The 15,472-nt window shown below is 36.6% G+C and overlaps 1 protein-coding gene across 1 annotated transcript in view; it reads left to right on the forward strand.

The window, feature by feature from the left end:
* The window catches only part of TTC29 (tetratricopeptide repeat domain 29), a gene marked incomplete at both ends in the record, with an annotated part of 162,481 nt that overhangs the window by 85,055 nt on the left and 61,954 nt on the right, over nucleotides 1-15,472 (forward strand). The window contains 2 exons of the mRNA XM_084245598.1: nucleotides 4,750-4,873; nucleotides 9,095-9,323. Coding sequence (XP_084101724.1) covers nucleotides 4,750-4,873; nucleotides 9,095-9,323 — 353 coding nt within the window. The remainder of the gene's footprint in view (nucleotides 1-4,749; nucleotides 4,874-9,094; nucleotides 9,324-15,472) is intronic.

The raw sequence follows: 15,472 nt of genomic DNA on the forward strand, positions 1-15,472 counted from the left end.
GTTTAGAAAATAATCTTTACAAAGATTATCTTCAAAATATTATTATTTTACAAAAGAGAGAAAGCTCCCGGGAAAAACATTTTCTTTTATAAGTGTATATTGAGCACCTACTGGGTCTCAAGACAAGACAGGCTCCTTGGTTACTGATGGTGTTTTGGAAACATGACATGAGGTTGTCTCAGACTTATTCTCACCTGTTAAACTGGTGTCTCATCTGGAATATTTCAGTCTCCACTACAGGAAGCAGTAAAAGTTAAGGGGAGAATTGAACTATTATCTGGTAAATATTGGCAACAGTAACAAAAATCCAATGTTTGAATTTGGCTGCTTAAGTGTAGTTTAGAGTCAAAGTGTGGGAAAGGATACAGCTGTATTTGATGCAATATGAAGTAGGGACTCCACTCTCAACAGTCTAGCAGCCTGCCTCAGGGCTAACAAGTAAGGGACAAGAGATTTATCCCCATCTCACAAGTGAAAAACAAATTCCACTTATAAGAATTCTCATCTACTCAAGTACCAATGAAGCCATCATCAATGGTTTGTCCGGCAGACGTGGGTTTTTAATTTTATAACATTGTGCACTGCACAAAAGAGGGCAGGCCATACTTCTCATGAGGTCACAGAAAAAATGTGTCCCAAGGCCTCCGCAGGCTCTGCGATCAGGGCCGCCATTTTGCAGCCATGTTGGTGCTATGGAAGAACACTTGCAATAGTGTTTAGCCTCAGCATATTTTATCATTTGTGCAAAATGACTTGAGAGTGTGATCTATTGACACACAGATATTTTAAAGACAAAAACTGTACACACGCACACACACCTGCACACTTATATCCCTTTCTTCTCTAACCTTTCCTTCTTGGATTAGCAGCCATGTGCAAGAACTGGAGCACAGGCAAAATAGAGGAAATGATGGTGGTGGCAGCTGAGAAATAAATCAAACTGTGTATGAAGCTTAGCATCACCTCTAAATCTCTTTTTCCTAACCTGTGCAATTGCACAAGTTTCACTAATGGTAGCCCTGTCTCTATAAACATATTTTATCTCTTTAAAGGAAATGGAAGGGGATAGCCATGTCTAGGATAAGTGTGTGTCTAGGGCCATCATCTGAGTGTGCATGAAAGGTGAATAAACTCTGAGACTGGAAGCTTCTAAAACAGTTATAAGAATTTATGCCAAGCTTTCAGTTGAAAAACAAACCACATTCCCTCAAGACTAGGACCTGGTAATACAGGGGTGCCCATTTGGTAATGCTAGACCCAGCCCTGGCTTTAGAGTTATCGATGAAGATTTTAATCGTGAACAAGGTGTGTTATTTTTACTATTAGTCTGAATAATATTAATTGCACAAGGCTTTAAGCAGAGTAACAGAAAATAGTATTTGCAGTGGATTTCTTCTCTATTTGCAATACTAGCGAAAGACAGAGTTGATTTTCTAAAATGAAAACAATTGCCCCGACACAGCTACAAAAGCCAGAATTGTTCATATAACAAAGAGAAGGTGAGTTGAGATATTATGTTGTAGATAGTATTACATGGACACAATTTGTGTAAATCCAAAAGAAAAAAATACTCCATTTTCCTTATGGCATTTTTGCTCCTCATTTACTGAAATAACTGATTTACTAAAATGCCACAATTTTTAAAAGGATGACTTTTAAAAGGAATCTAGAGGGAGAAAAATCTCCCAAATGAGAGCTGTTCACCATACACTGGTTATAACTAGCCCCTCTCTGGATTTATTCCATACCATACTTGTAAATTTTCTTGCAAACTCAGGTTAAATTATTTCCTAGCGAACTTTCCACAGTGGAGATCTTTCAATCAATCAGTGCAAAGTTTCAAGTGTGAAAATTACCTTTCTGTTATAACTGAAAATTAATTTCTTCTTGCTTGAGAGAAATTACATGCCCTAGTAATTTTCATATATTCCTTAAAATGGCACATCCAGGCTTTGATGTGAAATTTCCTAAAAATGACCCCCCAAAATACATCAAAACATTTCTATTAATTCATGGAATTAAGAATGGCTTTTTACATTTTCTCCTGTCACTGATTCCATTTACCTTATTACTTTCATCTGTGGCCCACAAACCTGGTGGCACAGTCAACAAACCCCTCGTTGGCTGTTTCATCTCTGCCCTATTTGATTTCTTCTCTCTGAGTAAATGATTAAGTTTTCATGCATTGGTTCAACCAAAATCTATGTTCACTCAACCATGTCCTTTATTGATTACTTCTACTGCAAACAGTAGGCCAAGTGTGATATACATAATTGGACAGTTGTCAGGGGATGTGGGTGTTAACGGTGCTGAGGTCCCAGTTGGAAACAGGAATCACCTTGATACACAAATATTCTGCACTGTTTCATTCTCATCCTTTGGACCGAGGAGTCCTGTTCCTCAGAATATATGTTTTTAACTCTCTGAGGTCTGGTTGAATGAGTTTAATGATTATACCATATAATATGCTGTTCAAGTTGCACCTGTGCACTGCATATAGAAAACTGGAATTAATATTTGTCTAACATTTTAACCTTGTCCTTTCACTTATACAAATAATCAGAGCTTCTCTGTAAAAAAAAATATTTGATTCTTTCCCTCTCCAAGAAACACTGGCTTTGAAATCTAGTGCTAACTTTTGACTTTGGAAATCCTGTAAGCAACATATAATGTTTATATTTCAGATGCTGTGTTCACTTTGGTGACACAGAACTGGACATTCATTGATGTTATTACAGATAATATCACGGTGAACATTCATGTACAAGTTTGTGTGTTGACATATGTTTTCATTTCTCTTGTATAAAAGTAGGAACCAAATTAATATGTAATTTACAATAGGAAGACTGATTCTCGAGCAGTATTTTATAGAGCAAGTTCCAGATAATTTTGGATGTTTTGGGAGATCTGTAACCCCTTTGGGAGAAATAACTCGACTCACCCAGCAATAGTTTTATTTATACTCTTTTGGATTTCTTGTTCACTGAACGTGTTTTTTTGTTTGTGTATATGTGATTTAACAATCCTCAGCAGGCCAAACCTAATCCAAAATGTGCCTCCATCAAAAACATATCAACTTTTGGGAACATGAACATAAATAAGATTCAGTGAGACCATTTAGGCTAAATAAAAATAATAATTTCCCCCTAAGGTTTTGAAGTGATATGCAAAGAAGTCTCTACTTTTGTTCTTATTTCAGCAATTTTTTTTTTTTTGAGAATTACAGTCCTAGAAACTGTTTGGAAAGTTAACAACATCAATTTGATAAAAACATTTTAGTTCTAGAAATCTACAAGTTCGGTGAAAATTCTAAACAGTGTAATATTTTATTAATAATTTTATAAGCTCAAGCTTTCTCACTTCCATTTTAGTTATTCCACAAAACAAGTATTTAAATTAATGTGTGTCCCTCTCTTTGCCTGTGTTTGAAATATGCCTCATTTCATAATTTTTCTGGAAATTGGGTTGTGCCTGAATGTGGAAGATGATTCCTAATTTTGTTATGAAATCATAGGGAATCATAAAAATATTTACAACTTCAAGAATGTGAAATTCCATACCATTTCTGTTGGTAGAGCAGTCTTTTACCACTAAGAAAGGGAATAAAAATGTACTTGATAGTTTGCGATTCCAAGTAAACAAAAAATACTGGTTCTTTAACTCTCCCCCCTAAAAAATAGACATCACAACTCATATGCTCATCTGTGTTGCAGAGTGTAAGTTCAAATATGGGTGTTTAATTCATTGCATTTTGAAAGATCTCCCAAAAGTAATGCTTAGCTAAATTGACTTTTCTTCTTAACTGGTGGAAGATTATACTAAGTATAGAACTGTGGGCATGATAGTTTTTGTTTCACTGGAAAGCAGTAATAATATTAGTGACCCCCTACTATGTTTCAGGCTCTACATATGTGGCATTTTTCATCTCACAACAATTTATGGCCATGTTTAAAATGAGGAAACTGTAACTGAAAGATTATATCTTTAAAAAAAACTAACAACTTTATTGAGATGTGATTCATAGGCCATATATTCAGCCCCTTTGTAAAGTCTACAATTTTTTTTAGTATTTGCACAAAATTACGTAGCTATCACCCCTATTTAATGTCATTACTCCAAAGGGAACCCCACACCCATTAACAACCACTCCCCATTTCCTGCTCACCACAACTCTGATAACCACACCTCCTTTCTGCCTCTTCTGGGCATTTCATCTAAGTGGAATCGTACAATATGTTTTTCTCATGACCAGCTCCTTTCACTTAGCTTATTTCATGACTGAATAATATTCCATTGTATGACAATGACACATTTTACTTGTCCATTCAATTGATAGATATTGTTTTGTTCCATTTCTTGGCTATTACAAATAATATTCCTGTGAACATTCATGTCCAAGTTTGTGTGTTGACGTATGTTTTCATTTCTCTTGTATAAAACTAGGAGCTGAATTAATATGGTTATATGGTAACTCTATGTCAGCATTTTTGAGGAAGTGCCAAGTTATTTTCCAAAGCAGCTGTCCCATTTACCATCTGAACAGCAGTGCATAAATGTTTCAGTGTTAACTCACTATATACTCCAACAAAGACAAGTCACATCATTTTCAGCATTCACAAGCCACATGTTGTTAATTTTATTACTGTTCACCATCATGCACTTTCTACAGCAAAGATACCAAATATCTTTTCTTCACTGCAATATTAAGTGAGATGACACGCCACTATTTTCCTATGTTGCTTATTCTAGCAAAGGAGAGATGGCAGAAGCAATTAAGTACTTGAAAAAAGTTGTGAAGATTGCGAGAAACAATTTTCAGTGCCTGGATGTCGTGAGAGCAAGCACCATGCTTGGAGACATCTACAACGAGAAGGTGAGTGTGTGTTTCCTGTGTCTAGGGAGAAACTTGCAGTGTTTTACAATTCTATGCCCATTTGATCCTCATCTTCCCATGATATGTTGGGCAGAGAGGTCCCGGGGACTGCAGATTTAGTTAATGCACAAGGCCGGGCTTAGAAGAGACCCACCTAGTTCCTGTCTTCCAGGACGCCCGTGCCCTCAGGCACACTTACCACAAGTGCTCACAGTGACTCAGACTTCACAGCCACCCAGATTAAAAGTGGTTTTTGGTGGGCCTCCCTGGTGGCTCAAGGGGTTAAGCACCACGCTATGAAGCAATCCGCAGCCTGTATAGCATGAGTTCGATCCCTGGCCGGCCAGGGAGAACCCACATGACGCAGCAGACCTTTCCTGTCTTGCCCACTGCTCCCCTCAGCAGTGTATTTCGGTCAGTCTGCCTGTTCTGCTCCCCTCTCTGTCTCTGGTGAATCCTCTCACCCCCCGCATCTCTGGCTGTACCCCAGCTCTTGTATGTGTAAATAAATAAATCTTTTTAAAAAAAAGTGATTTTTGGACTTGAAGAGCCATTAAGAGATTTACATTCAAAGGAACATCGATATTCCAAGGATAATAGTTGCTTTGCAGACGGTTACACAAACTTTCCTCTCTTGCTCCGAATTTTTGTTTAATTCAACTGTGATGCCCCTGCTCAGTCCTTATGGAAGAGAAAACAGAATCCCAAGAGTAATTCTGAAGGAAGGACAGAATTCTAGCAACAGATTTGTTCTGTGAAAGCAGAGGAAAAAGTCTAAAATAAAAGTTCCCAATCAGGAATCATTACTACTGGAATACCCAGGTCATACTGAACTTTTGATTTACCTTCTCCTGACTTGATCTTTCATTACCGAGATTCTCCTTTGAAAAGGATATGAAAGAGGTTTGTTTTGCAGTGATAATTGCTGTTGGCTCATGAGTAGAATCTGTCATAGTGGAAGGCAGTAGATTGTGTTCTCAAACTGTCTTTATACTCCGTATCTTCATCTTTTTAAGAAATGGTGGATGTAGTTATTAAAAGCACTAATTCTGAGATCAGACTGGGTTAAAAGTCTCGCTCTTTACCTACAAGATTATGTGACTGGCACAAATTAATTACCTCCTAGGTAGCTCAGATTTCTCATCTTACATTGTTGTAACTATTTTTGCCAGGAGTTTTTACCTCAACATATATTTTATATTGGTATCTCAATGTATGATTTATTCTCTGATCATTAATTCTTGAAGAAGAGTTTAATAAAAAAAAAAAAAAGGTTAGAGACATGGATAATATCCAAAGAGTGTGTCAACTAACCAAAAGTTTGGTTTTTTTACCAGTTTATCCCTGTCCCAATATCAAGTTGGGAAGGTTTGCAATATACCTGTTATCTTCAAATTTGCATGCCTTCAAATATACAAGTTGATTCCTATACCTTGCTGAGTTCTTACATTTTAACAGATGTCCCTATTTTCTATAATGATTTTAGTGTATGATTAAAGCTAATGCATCTTAAAAAATCCTCTATCCTAATTTGTCTACCTTTTACTATATAGTTAATAGAAAATGGGCTGTCCATCCCACCTCTCTGATGTAATCTTTTGATGGATTGTTAATTAAATATATATATTTATAACTAATATATAATGATCAAATGAGAATGTTCTAGGGAAAATAAGTAGATAGAGATCCTTTATGATACCTTTCATTTCCTAGCAACATCAGAGACTAACCGCATCTTTAAAACAATTATTCCAACACTATGCAGGGAAAGTGTAAAAGAAATTATTCTTTACTACTGAAAATAATACCTATTAAGCTTTCTCATTGGATAAAAGTGACATTTCAGACACTAAGAAGTGTCTGGTAAGAATCAGAATAATGCATGAAAATTCTGTTTTTTGTCTATGATGTCATCAAGCTCCTGTCCTGAAGTTGTCCACTAAGTGCTAACCAGAGATATTTGTAACATTCAATGAAGTCGTCACTTCTAATAAGATGTGTTTATGAAGTGTATAATTCCTTTATATATTCTCAAATTCATCTTCTAGGTAGTCAGGATTAATTATTGGAATCTTCAGAATTTAACAATAGGATTGGGGTTAACTTATAACAGGAACTGTGGAAAGGTTAGGCAAGAACTTCAAAGAAGACATTAAATTTAGTTACTAAATTCCTTAAGAATTAAAAATCTGGAAATACTGTACATATTAATGAAATCTCATTCCAAAATGGTATGTATAAGAATGCTTGCATCTGCCATATTAATGTTGTATTTCCTTAAAAATGTTTTTAAACCAGAGGAATTTCAGTTGGTAGTTTTATGGCAGCTGTGTGTGTGTGTCTGCAGATTGAACATTGGGCACAATTTAAAGGAAAAATAACTACCTAATTAAAATGCTGTTATTTTAAGTGGAATAAAAATTCACTTGTTAGGCAACTTCCTCTAGCAGCAAGCTCACCTACTTGTGCACTGCTGACTCCCCACTGCCCAAGTCTGCACAGGGTAGTTACTCAGTGAATGAATAGATGAATGAATGAGTTTGTTCATGAACATGATTGTGGAAATTTAAATATATATATACATGATTCTGGAAATTTAAATATATGTCCACTCATTTATGGTTCTCAATTTTCCTAATTAAGCATCTCACTTCAAACAATAGACTAAAGCTCAGAAGCATAACTAAATAATATTTATTTATACTTCTCTTTTTTATTGAAATGTTTGTTTTAACCATATGTGTTCATCTACTTTGTCCTATAACTGTTGTTCAGCAAGACAAATCTATCATTTTAAAGAGTTTTATTTTCATCTTCAATATTTGTATTCTTTCTCAATCAAATAAATTACCCAGTTGGGGTACAAATATCTTTGGTGTAGTTTTATTTTTTCCTAATTAAGCAGTCATATCCTCATAATGAATTCTATGTTTTGTGCTTCAAAATGAGGGAAGAATTGCTCACCATGAAGAACAGAAATGTTTCCTAGACTCTTTCCAAATGTAGTTCAGTCTTAAAATAATTTCTTCCTTTGAGGAGAAATTTTTAACAAGGTATTTTAGAGGACTTGGTGGGAATGGATAGTATATCTTCCTGGAGAATCAAGTTCATATTTTATAGAACAAGATGCTGTTTCATCACAAAGTGACTGACAAACTTTAATGACATAACAGATAGGAAGTAATTAGCACTGACTGACACTTTGTAAGAACTTGGTAAGTGCTACTGTGGTAATAACTTTTAGGAGAAATGAGGATGACCAGAAGAAAAAAGAAGAAGAAAAAGCAATCTTCGAGTTTTTATAACTTGTAAATATTGCAAAGGACTTAGGCAATAGATACACATTTAAATGAGTTGTGCCAATGCTGATGGTATTTATTTTTAAATATTAACTAAAAAATAATTTATTTTGGGATAATAGAATCTTTCTTTTTAATTGAAGTAACTGCTTTACATTGTAGTTTGTGTATTAGAAGTATCATAATTATTGGAAATCCTGGATTACCTCCCTGTTCTCAGTCAAGATGGCACCTGAACATGGGCGAGCAGGAGCAAAGGCTGAATGAGCAGATACAGGCATTCTTTTCACTGACCATCGACTCCATGATTGAGAACAAAAGTTGGTTTAAAATATCTCATTAAGGGCCTCCCCTGGTGGCGCAGGCGGTTGAGCGCAGCGCTGTGAAGCTGTCCGCAGCCTCTGCAGCGCCAGTTCGATCCCGGACCTCTCCTGTTGTGCCCGCTGCTCCCCTCAGCAGTGTATTTCATCAGTCTGCCTGTTCTGTTCCTTGCTCTGTCTCTGGTGAGTCCTCTCACCCTCCCACGTATCTGGCCTGTGCCCTGGTTCTTGTATAAATAAAATAAATCTTTAAAAGAAAAAATAAAAAAATAAAAAAATACCTCATTAAGTAAATGCAATGCCATGAGTAAGCAAATTCCATCCAAATCAGTGTGAATTAGTTCACTCTTTCCCAAAATTATTTTTGCTACCCAATATTAGGTTGGCAGATATAATTTTCTTAGTAACTTGACTTCAAGATGTTCTATGGTTTGTCATCACCACTTTTTAAAAAACACCCTTACTCTGAGAGACACCCTTTTGTCAGCCCTTTCTTCTTGAAGATGTTAAAACTGGTGGAATGTCGGTGTGGTGCATGTCAACGTGGGCAAATATGTGGAAGGTAAAATGAAAGTTCAGGAAAGAATTCTTTCTCTTTCTAGGGATACTACAAGAAAGCTTCGGAGTACTTTCAGCAAGCTTTTGACACATCAGTAGAGCTGACAAGCATGCCTCTTATGGACGAAACGAAAGTTCACTACGGAATAGCAAAAGCTCATCAAATGATGATGACAGTCTCCAATTATATCGAGTCTGCGGATCTCGCCAGCCTTAACTGCCTGTTGTCATGGAAGGAGAATAGAAGGCGCATTGGTCCCGATCCATTTATGGGTAAGGCATTGGCTTTGGAAAGCGATTTAGTTTTTGAATCATTTTTAGTAGGTAAGTCATTTTCATTGCAAAGGTTTATTCACCTACTGGTAGTTTTAATTTTATTGGTAATTTTAATTTTCTTTATTCATTACTACTTGAGTGTGGTGTGTTCTTTTGTGATAGATGGTACCTTTGTTGTGTAAAGCAGGCATAAAATAGTACTGATGATTAGCTCTTCTGAACTGAGATGCAGCTTTATATTTTAATAGTTTTTATTGGAATAACATGGCATTATAACATTATATGTTTCAGCACTGTAAATCAACGTCTGTATTTGGTACATTACATTTGTCATCGAAAGTCTCATTTCCATCTTTCACCCTAAGATTAACCCCTTTTACCTGAGTTACCTCCTCCAGCTCCTTCCCTTCTGGTAACCACTATTTTGTCCTTATTGTCTACATGTTTGGTTTGGTTTTGTTTGTTCCTTAGTTTTGTTTTCTTATCTTCCATTGTGAGTGAAATCATATGGTGTTTGTCTTTCTTCGTCTGACTTATTTTACTTAATATAGTACCAGCTTGATACACCCACGCCATTGCAAATGACAGGGTTTCTTCTGTTTTATAGCTGAGTAGTAATCCACATCTTCTCTACCCAGTCATCTGTTGATGGACACTTAAGTTGTTTCCAAGTCTTGGCTATTATGAAAAATGGTGCCATGAACGTGGGGGTGGATATATTTCTTTAAATAAATGTTTTCATGTTCTTCAGGTAAATACCCAAAAGTGGGATGACTGGAATTTCAATTTTTTTTTCTTTTAAGGAATCGCCATCCTGTTTTCCATAATAACTGCTCCAGTTTGCCTTCCTACAAATAATATACAAGGGTCCCCTTCTCACTACATCCTCCCAACACTTCTGTTTCTTGCCTTTTGGATAATAGCCATTCTCACAGCTTTGTTTTGATTTTAGATGCAACTTCATTTTAACACCTTGACAACTGAGACAGCATATAGTTGTTGTTGTTTTCACCACATAAGAATTGAATACTTCTAATAATAAACATTGACTTACAGTATTTTACTGTTCTTGAGAATGAAGCAAGATATTTGGGGATAGTTCAAATAGCACCGTAAGGCCAACTTTTGTAATGTGAACAAGCAGCTCCTGTTTGGAACTCTCTTTCCTTAAGTCATTTAGATGAAGCAATGATGTTTTGGTGTGTATTTCCTCTATAGAATAAATAGTAAATAGCACTAAAGTAGCATAAATGAATTTTATCCACTGTTTTACATCAGTAGAATACTGCTTACCACTGTCTTATCTTCTTGTTACAAAATAAGGAGAGTTCTAGTTCCAAATATAGGTATGATAAGAAATCCTGCTAAGTGAAATAAGCCAGAAGAGAGAGAAATACTGAGTGGCATCACTTATATGCAGAGTATAGAGAAACCAAACAAAGGGTCAGATGAAGACAAGCATTAAAATCAGCCCTTGAAAGCTGACCATAGATCTGAGGCATCCAGGATGGGGGAGTGAGAAATAGAGCGAGCACAGTGGACCATAGTGGTGGTGGGAAAGCTACGGTGACCACACCTGAGGGGAGAAATCCTCTACTGTACAAATATTAACAAGAATATAAAACAATTGTTCATCATTTTTTTTAAATAATTTTTTGAAAACAGGTGGCTGGTTACATTTTGATTTATCTACCCATTAGACTCTTACTTTTTCTACCTAGGAGATAAAACAGAGGGAATACCATCCATCTAGTAGATGACTTATTCTGATAAAAGCTTTGGAAGAGGATAAATTGAGGTGCTCACATCATCAAATTTCTCTTTGATAATTGCTAATCATCAGGGATGGTCATGGAGGATGCCTGGGCTCAGACTTGAGACTAGCTATGCCTCCAAGCTGTGTGTCCTGTCGCAATCCTATGCCAGCCTTTGAAAAAGTCTCCTTTGCTTTTCTTTACTCTACAAAATGATTTATTTTTCTATTTTTTTATTATTTTGTCTCCCTATTTTTTTGAATGTTGTGTTCTAAAGGGCTTAGGAGCAGAACAAATAACTGCATTTCAAAATATTATCCAGACATGTAAAATCTCAACCATCACATGGTGGAGATGATTCAATTCTTCAGAATGTCATAAAACTACATCCCCTTACTAATTCATTTGACCAAGAATAGAAATCTATGCATGGATTGAGTTATGTCTTTATAAAGTGAAAAATAATGTTTTAGATTCAAATGCAAAGGAGAAGTTAATTCCATACTACTGGTGTGCATATATTTTAGTTCTGTTTGGAAATAAAACCTGTAGAACATTATACTTGCTTGTTTGACATTTTTAGCTCTAAACATACAGAAGTCCACTTTAAAATGCTGCAAACTATTTCTTAAACTCCAACTCTTATTGTTCTGCCTTTGCTTTACATAAAAATCTTCATTGGCTCCCTACTGCCTCCAAGTATAAGCTTCTCAAACTTCTCTGACCACCTTCCTTCCCTGTCTACACATACACACACACACACACACACACAGAGTTCTTCATTATCACTAGGGAAATGCCACCCATTTTGCAAGCTGTTTCTCAAATCCTAAAATCTTCCCTGATTCCTCTCTCTTGAGAATGCCATCTCCTTTTTCAATGTCATTGCTATCTCCCCACACTCTTCCCATGTGTCAAATTCTAAATCTGTCATGACCAGTTGCCTTATCTGCCTAATGAGAGTATGAGTCTCTTGACAACAGATCCAGATTCTTAGAATTTGTGCAAAAGAAGGAAACATAGCAAACATCTACTGAGCAAATATTTGTCAAATGGAATGGAATTCAAAACGAGTAGGTACACCCTAACCATAACTCGTTTGCCTCTAATCATCTTTTAAACAAGAGTCATAATTCTCCACCTCCTCGGAAACTATGAAAAAAACTCTCTGACCCGATATTGGGCTTAACTCACCAACTGGTTTTCATGTGAATGCAGAACAGCGACGGTGACATTGACAAATGAAGAAAAATAGAAATATTGAAAATCTGAGCTGCTTTCAGGTTTTCAAACTGTGTCTTTCTTTTATGAAGGAGCAGCTGTAACCTCACGCTTTAAGGGGCTCCATGTATTCGGATAAAAAAGCTGATGAAAGATTTGAAAGATACATTCTAAGAGCTGTACAGTTATTGTCACCTCTGAAACTTCCATCCTCCAAACAAACCATTAACTCATGGGGAGGCAATATTCTTTCAAGCAGAGGAAGCTGCCCCTGAAGGGAGCAGAGCAGTGAGAGACTCAGGTCTCCAGATGAGACACAACAGCAATTCACCCACAGGCATCTCTCGTCTGTGGCTTTCGGAGCAAATGCACCACATGCGGCACCTTCACACTTTTCTAATACTCTTAGGTGTGGTTGGGATGATTTCACGTTCCTCCGTTCCTTTCCAAAAGTCAAGTAAGAATAGATTCTCCTCCCACATCTAGGAACTTGGGGGGAAAAGGAATTCAAATTCACTGAGTTCAATGAAATTATTCAAGCCTGAAGCAACAGAAATTGGTTGCTCTGCATGGCTTAAGGGCCTCCGAGTTTTTGCTGCTTTCTCCAGAATATAGTTTATGTTCCTTACCAGAAATATTATCACCATCATCTTTTTATTTTGATGAAAAGCTAATTCATCTTACCATTTGGAGATCAGAGATGTGCATATGGAAGGATAACACAGAAGCAAAAGCTTTCCTTATTCAGTATAATAGACCTGTTGACCTGGAACTGTTTTTATAGCCTGAAACTGTTTTAAATCCTAAAAACAGATCCTGTTAGTAACATGGTTTTAAGACACAATTTTATTGTAGCCAAATGTAAATTATATCAGAGAAGCAGGATGTAAACAGTAGGAAACAGCCCTGCCTATAGAAATGATTAGTATAGTCTCTAGTCAGTACTTCAAGACACTTTCTGTTTTCTACAAAACAGCATGTACAGGTTCTCTCGAGTGCCAGAAATAGCTCCCTAGTTTTATGAATCATTTAATCCTCTTAAAGGAAAGCAATCAAGACCATGAAGTTATCTGTCAGATCTTGGTTTATATTGGTTGAAGGTTTGTTTAATGTCAAACCACATCTTCCTACTCCAGATCTTGACTTATATTTTTCATTCACAAACATGAAGCTTTTTCAAGAATGTGAAAAGGTCACTGTCATGAGTGAGTCTCATGTTCTGTTATGATTTGATCAACTATTTCTGTTTGGCAAACAAGCCAACAATGAGAAGAAGGGTGTGGAACTGGCCATAAAAAAAAGGGGGGCCTCCCTAGTGGCGCATGGGGTTAAGACACAACCTATGAAGCTATTCGTAGCCTCTGCAGCACAAGTTCGATCCCAGGCCAAAGAGTTACCCACATGGCGCAGCAGACCTCTCCTGCCTCGCCTGCTGCTCCCCTCAGCAGTGTATTTCAGTAGGTCCACATTTTCTGTTCCCCACTCTATCTCTGGTGAATTCTCTCACCCATACACACCTCTGGCCTGTACCCCAGCTCTTGTATGCATAAATAAATAAATCTTTAAAAAAAATAAAGTTGGAGAATCCACCCTTAAATCCAACTTCCTTAAGCTATTCTCAAATTCCAAAACCTTCATGTATCCATCTTACCTTTAAATTTTTTTTTAACTTAGATGACAGGTTATTCTCCCCTTAATAAATCTGGTGCAAGCTAAATTCTTTCTCTTCTCTGCAGAAAAACACACCATTATTGCATATAATTCCCAGAGGGTTCAGTCACCATTGCTTGTGTGAGCCCAAGTCTTTCCCACCCCCCAGAACCTGCCCCTTTACTCTCCGGGCTTTGGCTGCTCCTTGGACTTTATGACTAGTCCTGGCCAAGGGGCAGAAGTTACTTCTGGGCCCCACCTGAGCTCCTACAGCTGATTCTTTTCCCTGCTGTAGTGACTCAGAGGAAGCCTTAGTAAAAATGATGTGGCCACCAGGTGGAAGCTGCCTGAATTGTTAAATTTCCATGCATAGAACTTATTTCCTGGAACTTCGTTCCTACCTGCAGTCAACTTTCTGTGAGCACAGAGTCATCCTTTATTATGGTGAACCAGTGAGATTTTTGGAATGTTTGTTGCTTTATTCTGACCTGGCTCCATAAGCTTCAGGATCCTTCTTGATGGGTCCCTAGAGAGCCACTTGGGACTCTGGTGGGAGGGCTAAGAAAGTTCCATCTCATGTGACAATGTATGGTGTTATGAGTCAGTCTGTGATTTTTATTTTTTCAGATGCAGAGACCCTTAAAATCCTTTATTTTTTTATTTTTTAATACTTTATTTTATATAATTCTTACATCATTTTTCATTTTTGCACAATGTATGCATTTTCATTTTGGTTATATTCCCCATACAATTGCAACCCCCCTTATTTTGACCCTAATCCTTCCTCTCCCCGCTCCCCCCACCCCACCGGCTCATAATGTGTCTCTGGTTAATAATTGCTTGTTGATTTTGATTAAAATCCTATATTTTTTAAACTTCTGTTTCTATTCATACAAACAAGCCCGATTAGACAAGTGAGAAATGAAACTAAAATAGATACTCTATGCTACTGTCAAAAAGCTTACAAAGATATGCATCTTTTCTGTTAATTTAATTTAAATAATGATAGCTTACCTAAGAAAGAGCTTAGGGAATTCATTGGTTTCTGAAATTGATAAGAAAATAAAATAATTCCAAAGAAGAAACACTGAAAAAGACAAATCAATACTTAGTGATAACCAAATTTCTACATAAAAATGACAGAATTTGAGCCTGAATTTAAAATTTCCTCATTCAAATATAATCCATTCATCTTCACATTTTTTACAATGCAAGTGACAAGTTTGCATCCTTAGGAATCAAGTATTTCTTCAGGAAACAAAGGCTCACTTCATTGGAAATAATAATGTAACGCTAGATCCCAGGGGTTGAAAGATCTTTTTTTTTTTTTCTTTTTCTTTTTTTTCCTCCTCTGAGAGTCTCCTTCTCTATCTGCTGCCTTGGTTCAATAAAAGAGAATTCTTGATTGCTCAGACAACAAGTGTACTTCTTTTAGATTCTGCTCACAGTTCTGGGTAGCTGATGGTGTTACCACTTTTAACTTTACAATGTTCACTGAACTCACCGCTTCCAAAAAAAAAA

The sequence above is a fragment of the Talpa europaea genome, assembly GCF_964194135.1.
Source record: "Talpa europaea genome assembly, chromosome: 10".
NCBI classification, from domain to species: domain Eukaryota; kingdom Metazoa; phylum Chordata; class Mammalia; order Eulipotyphla; family Talpidae; genus Talpa; species Talpa europaea.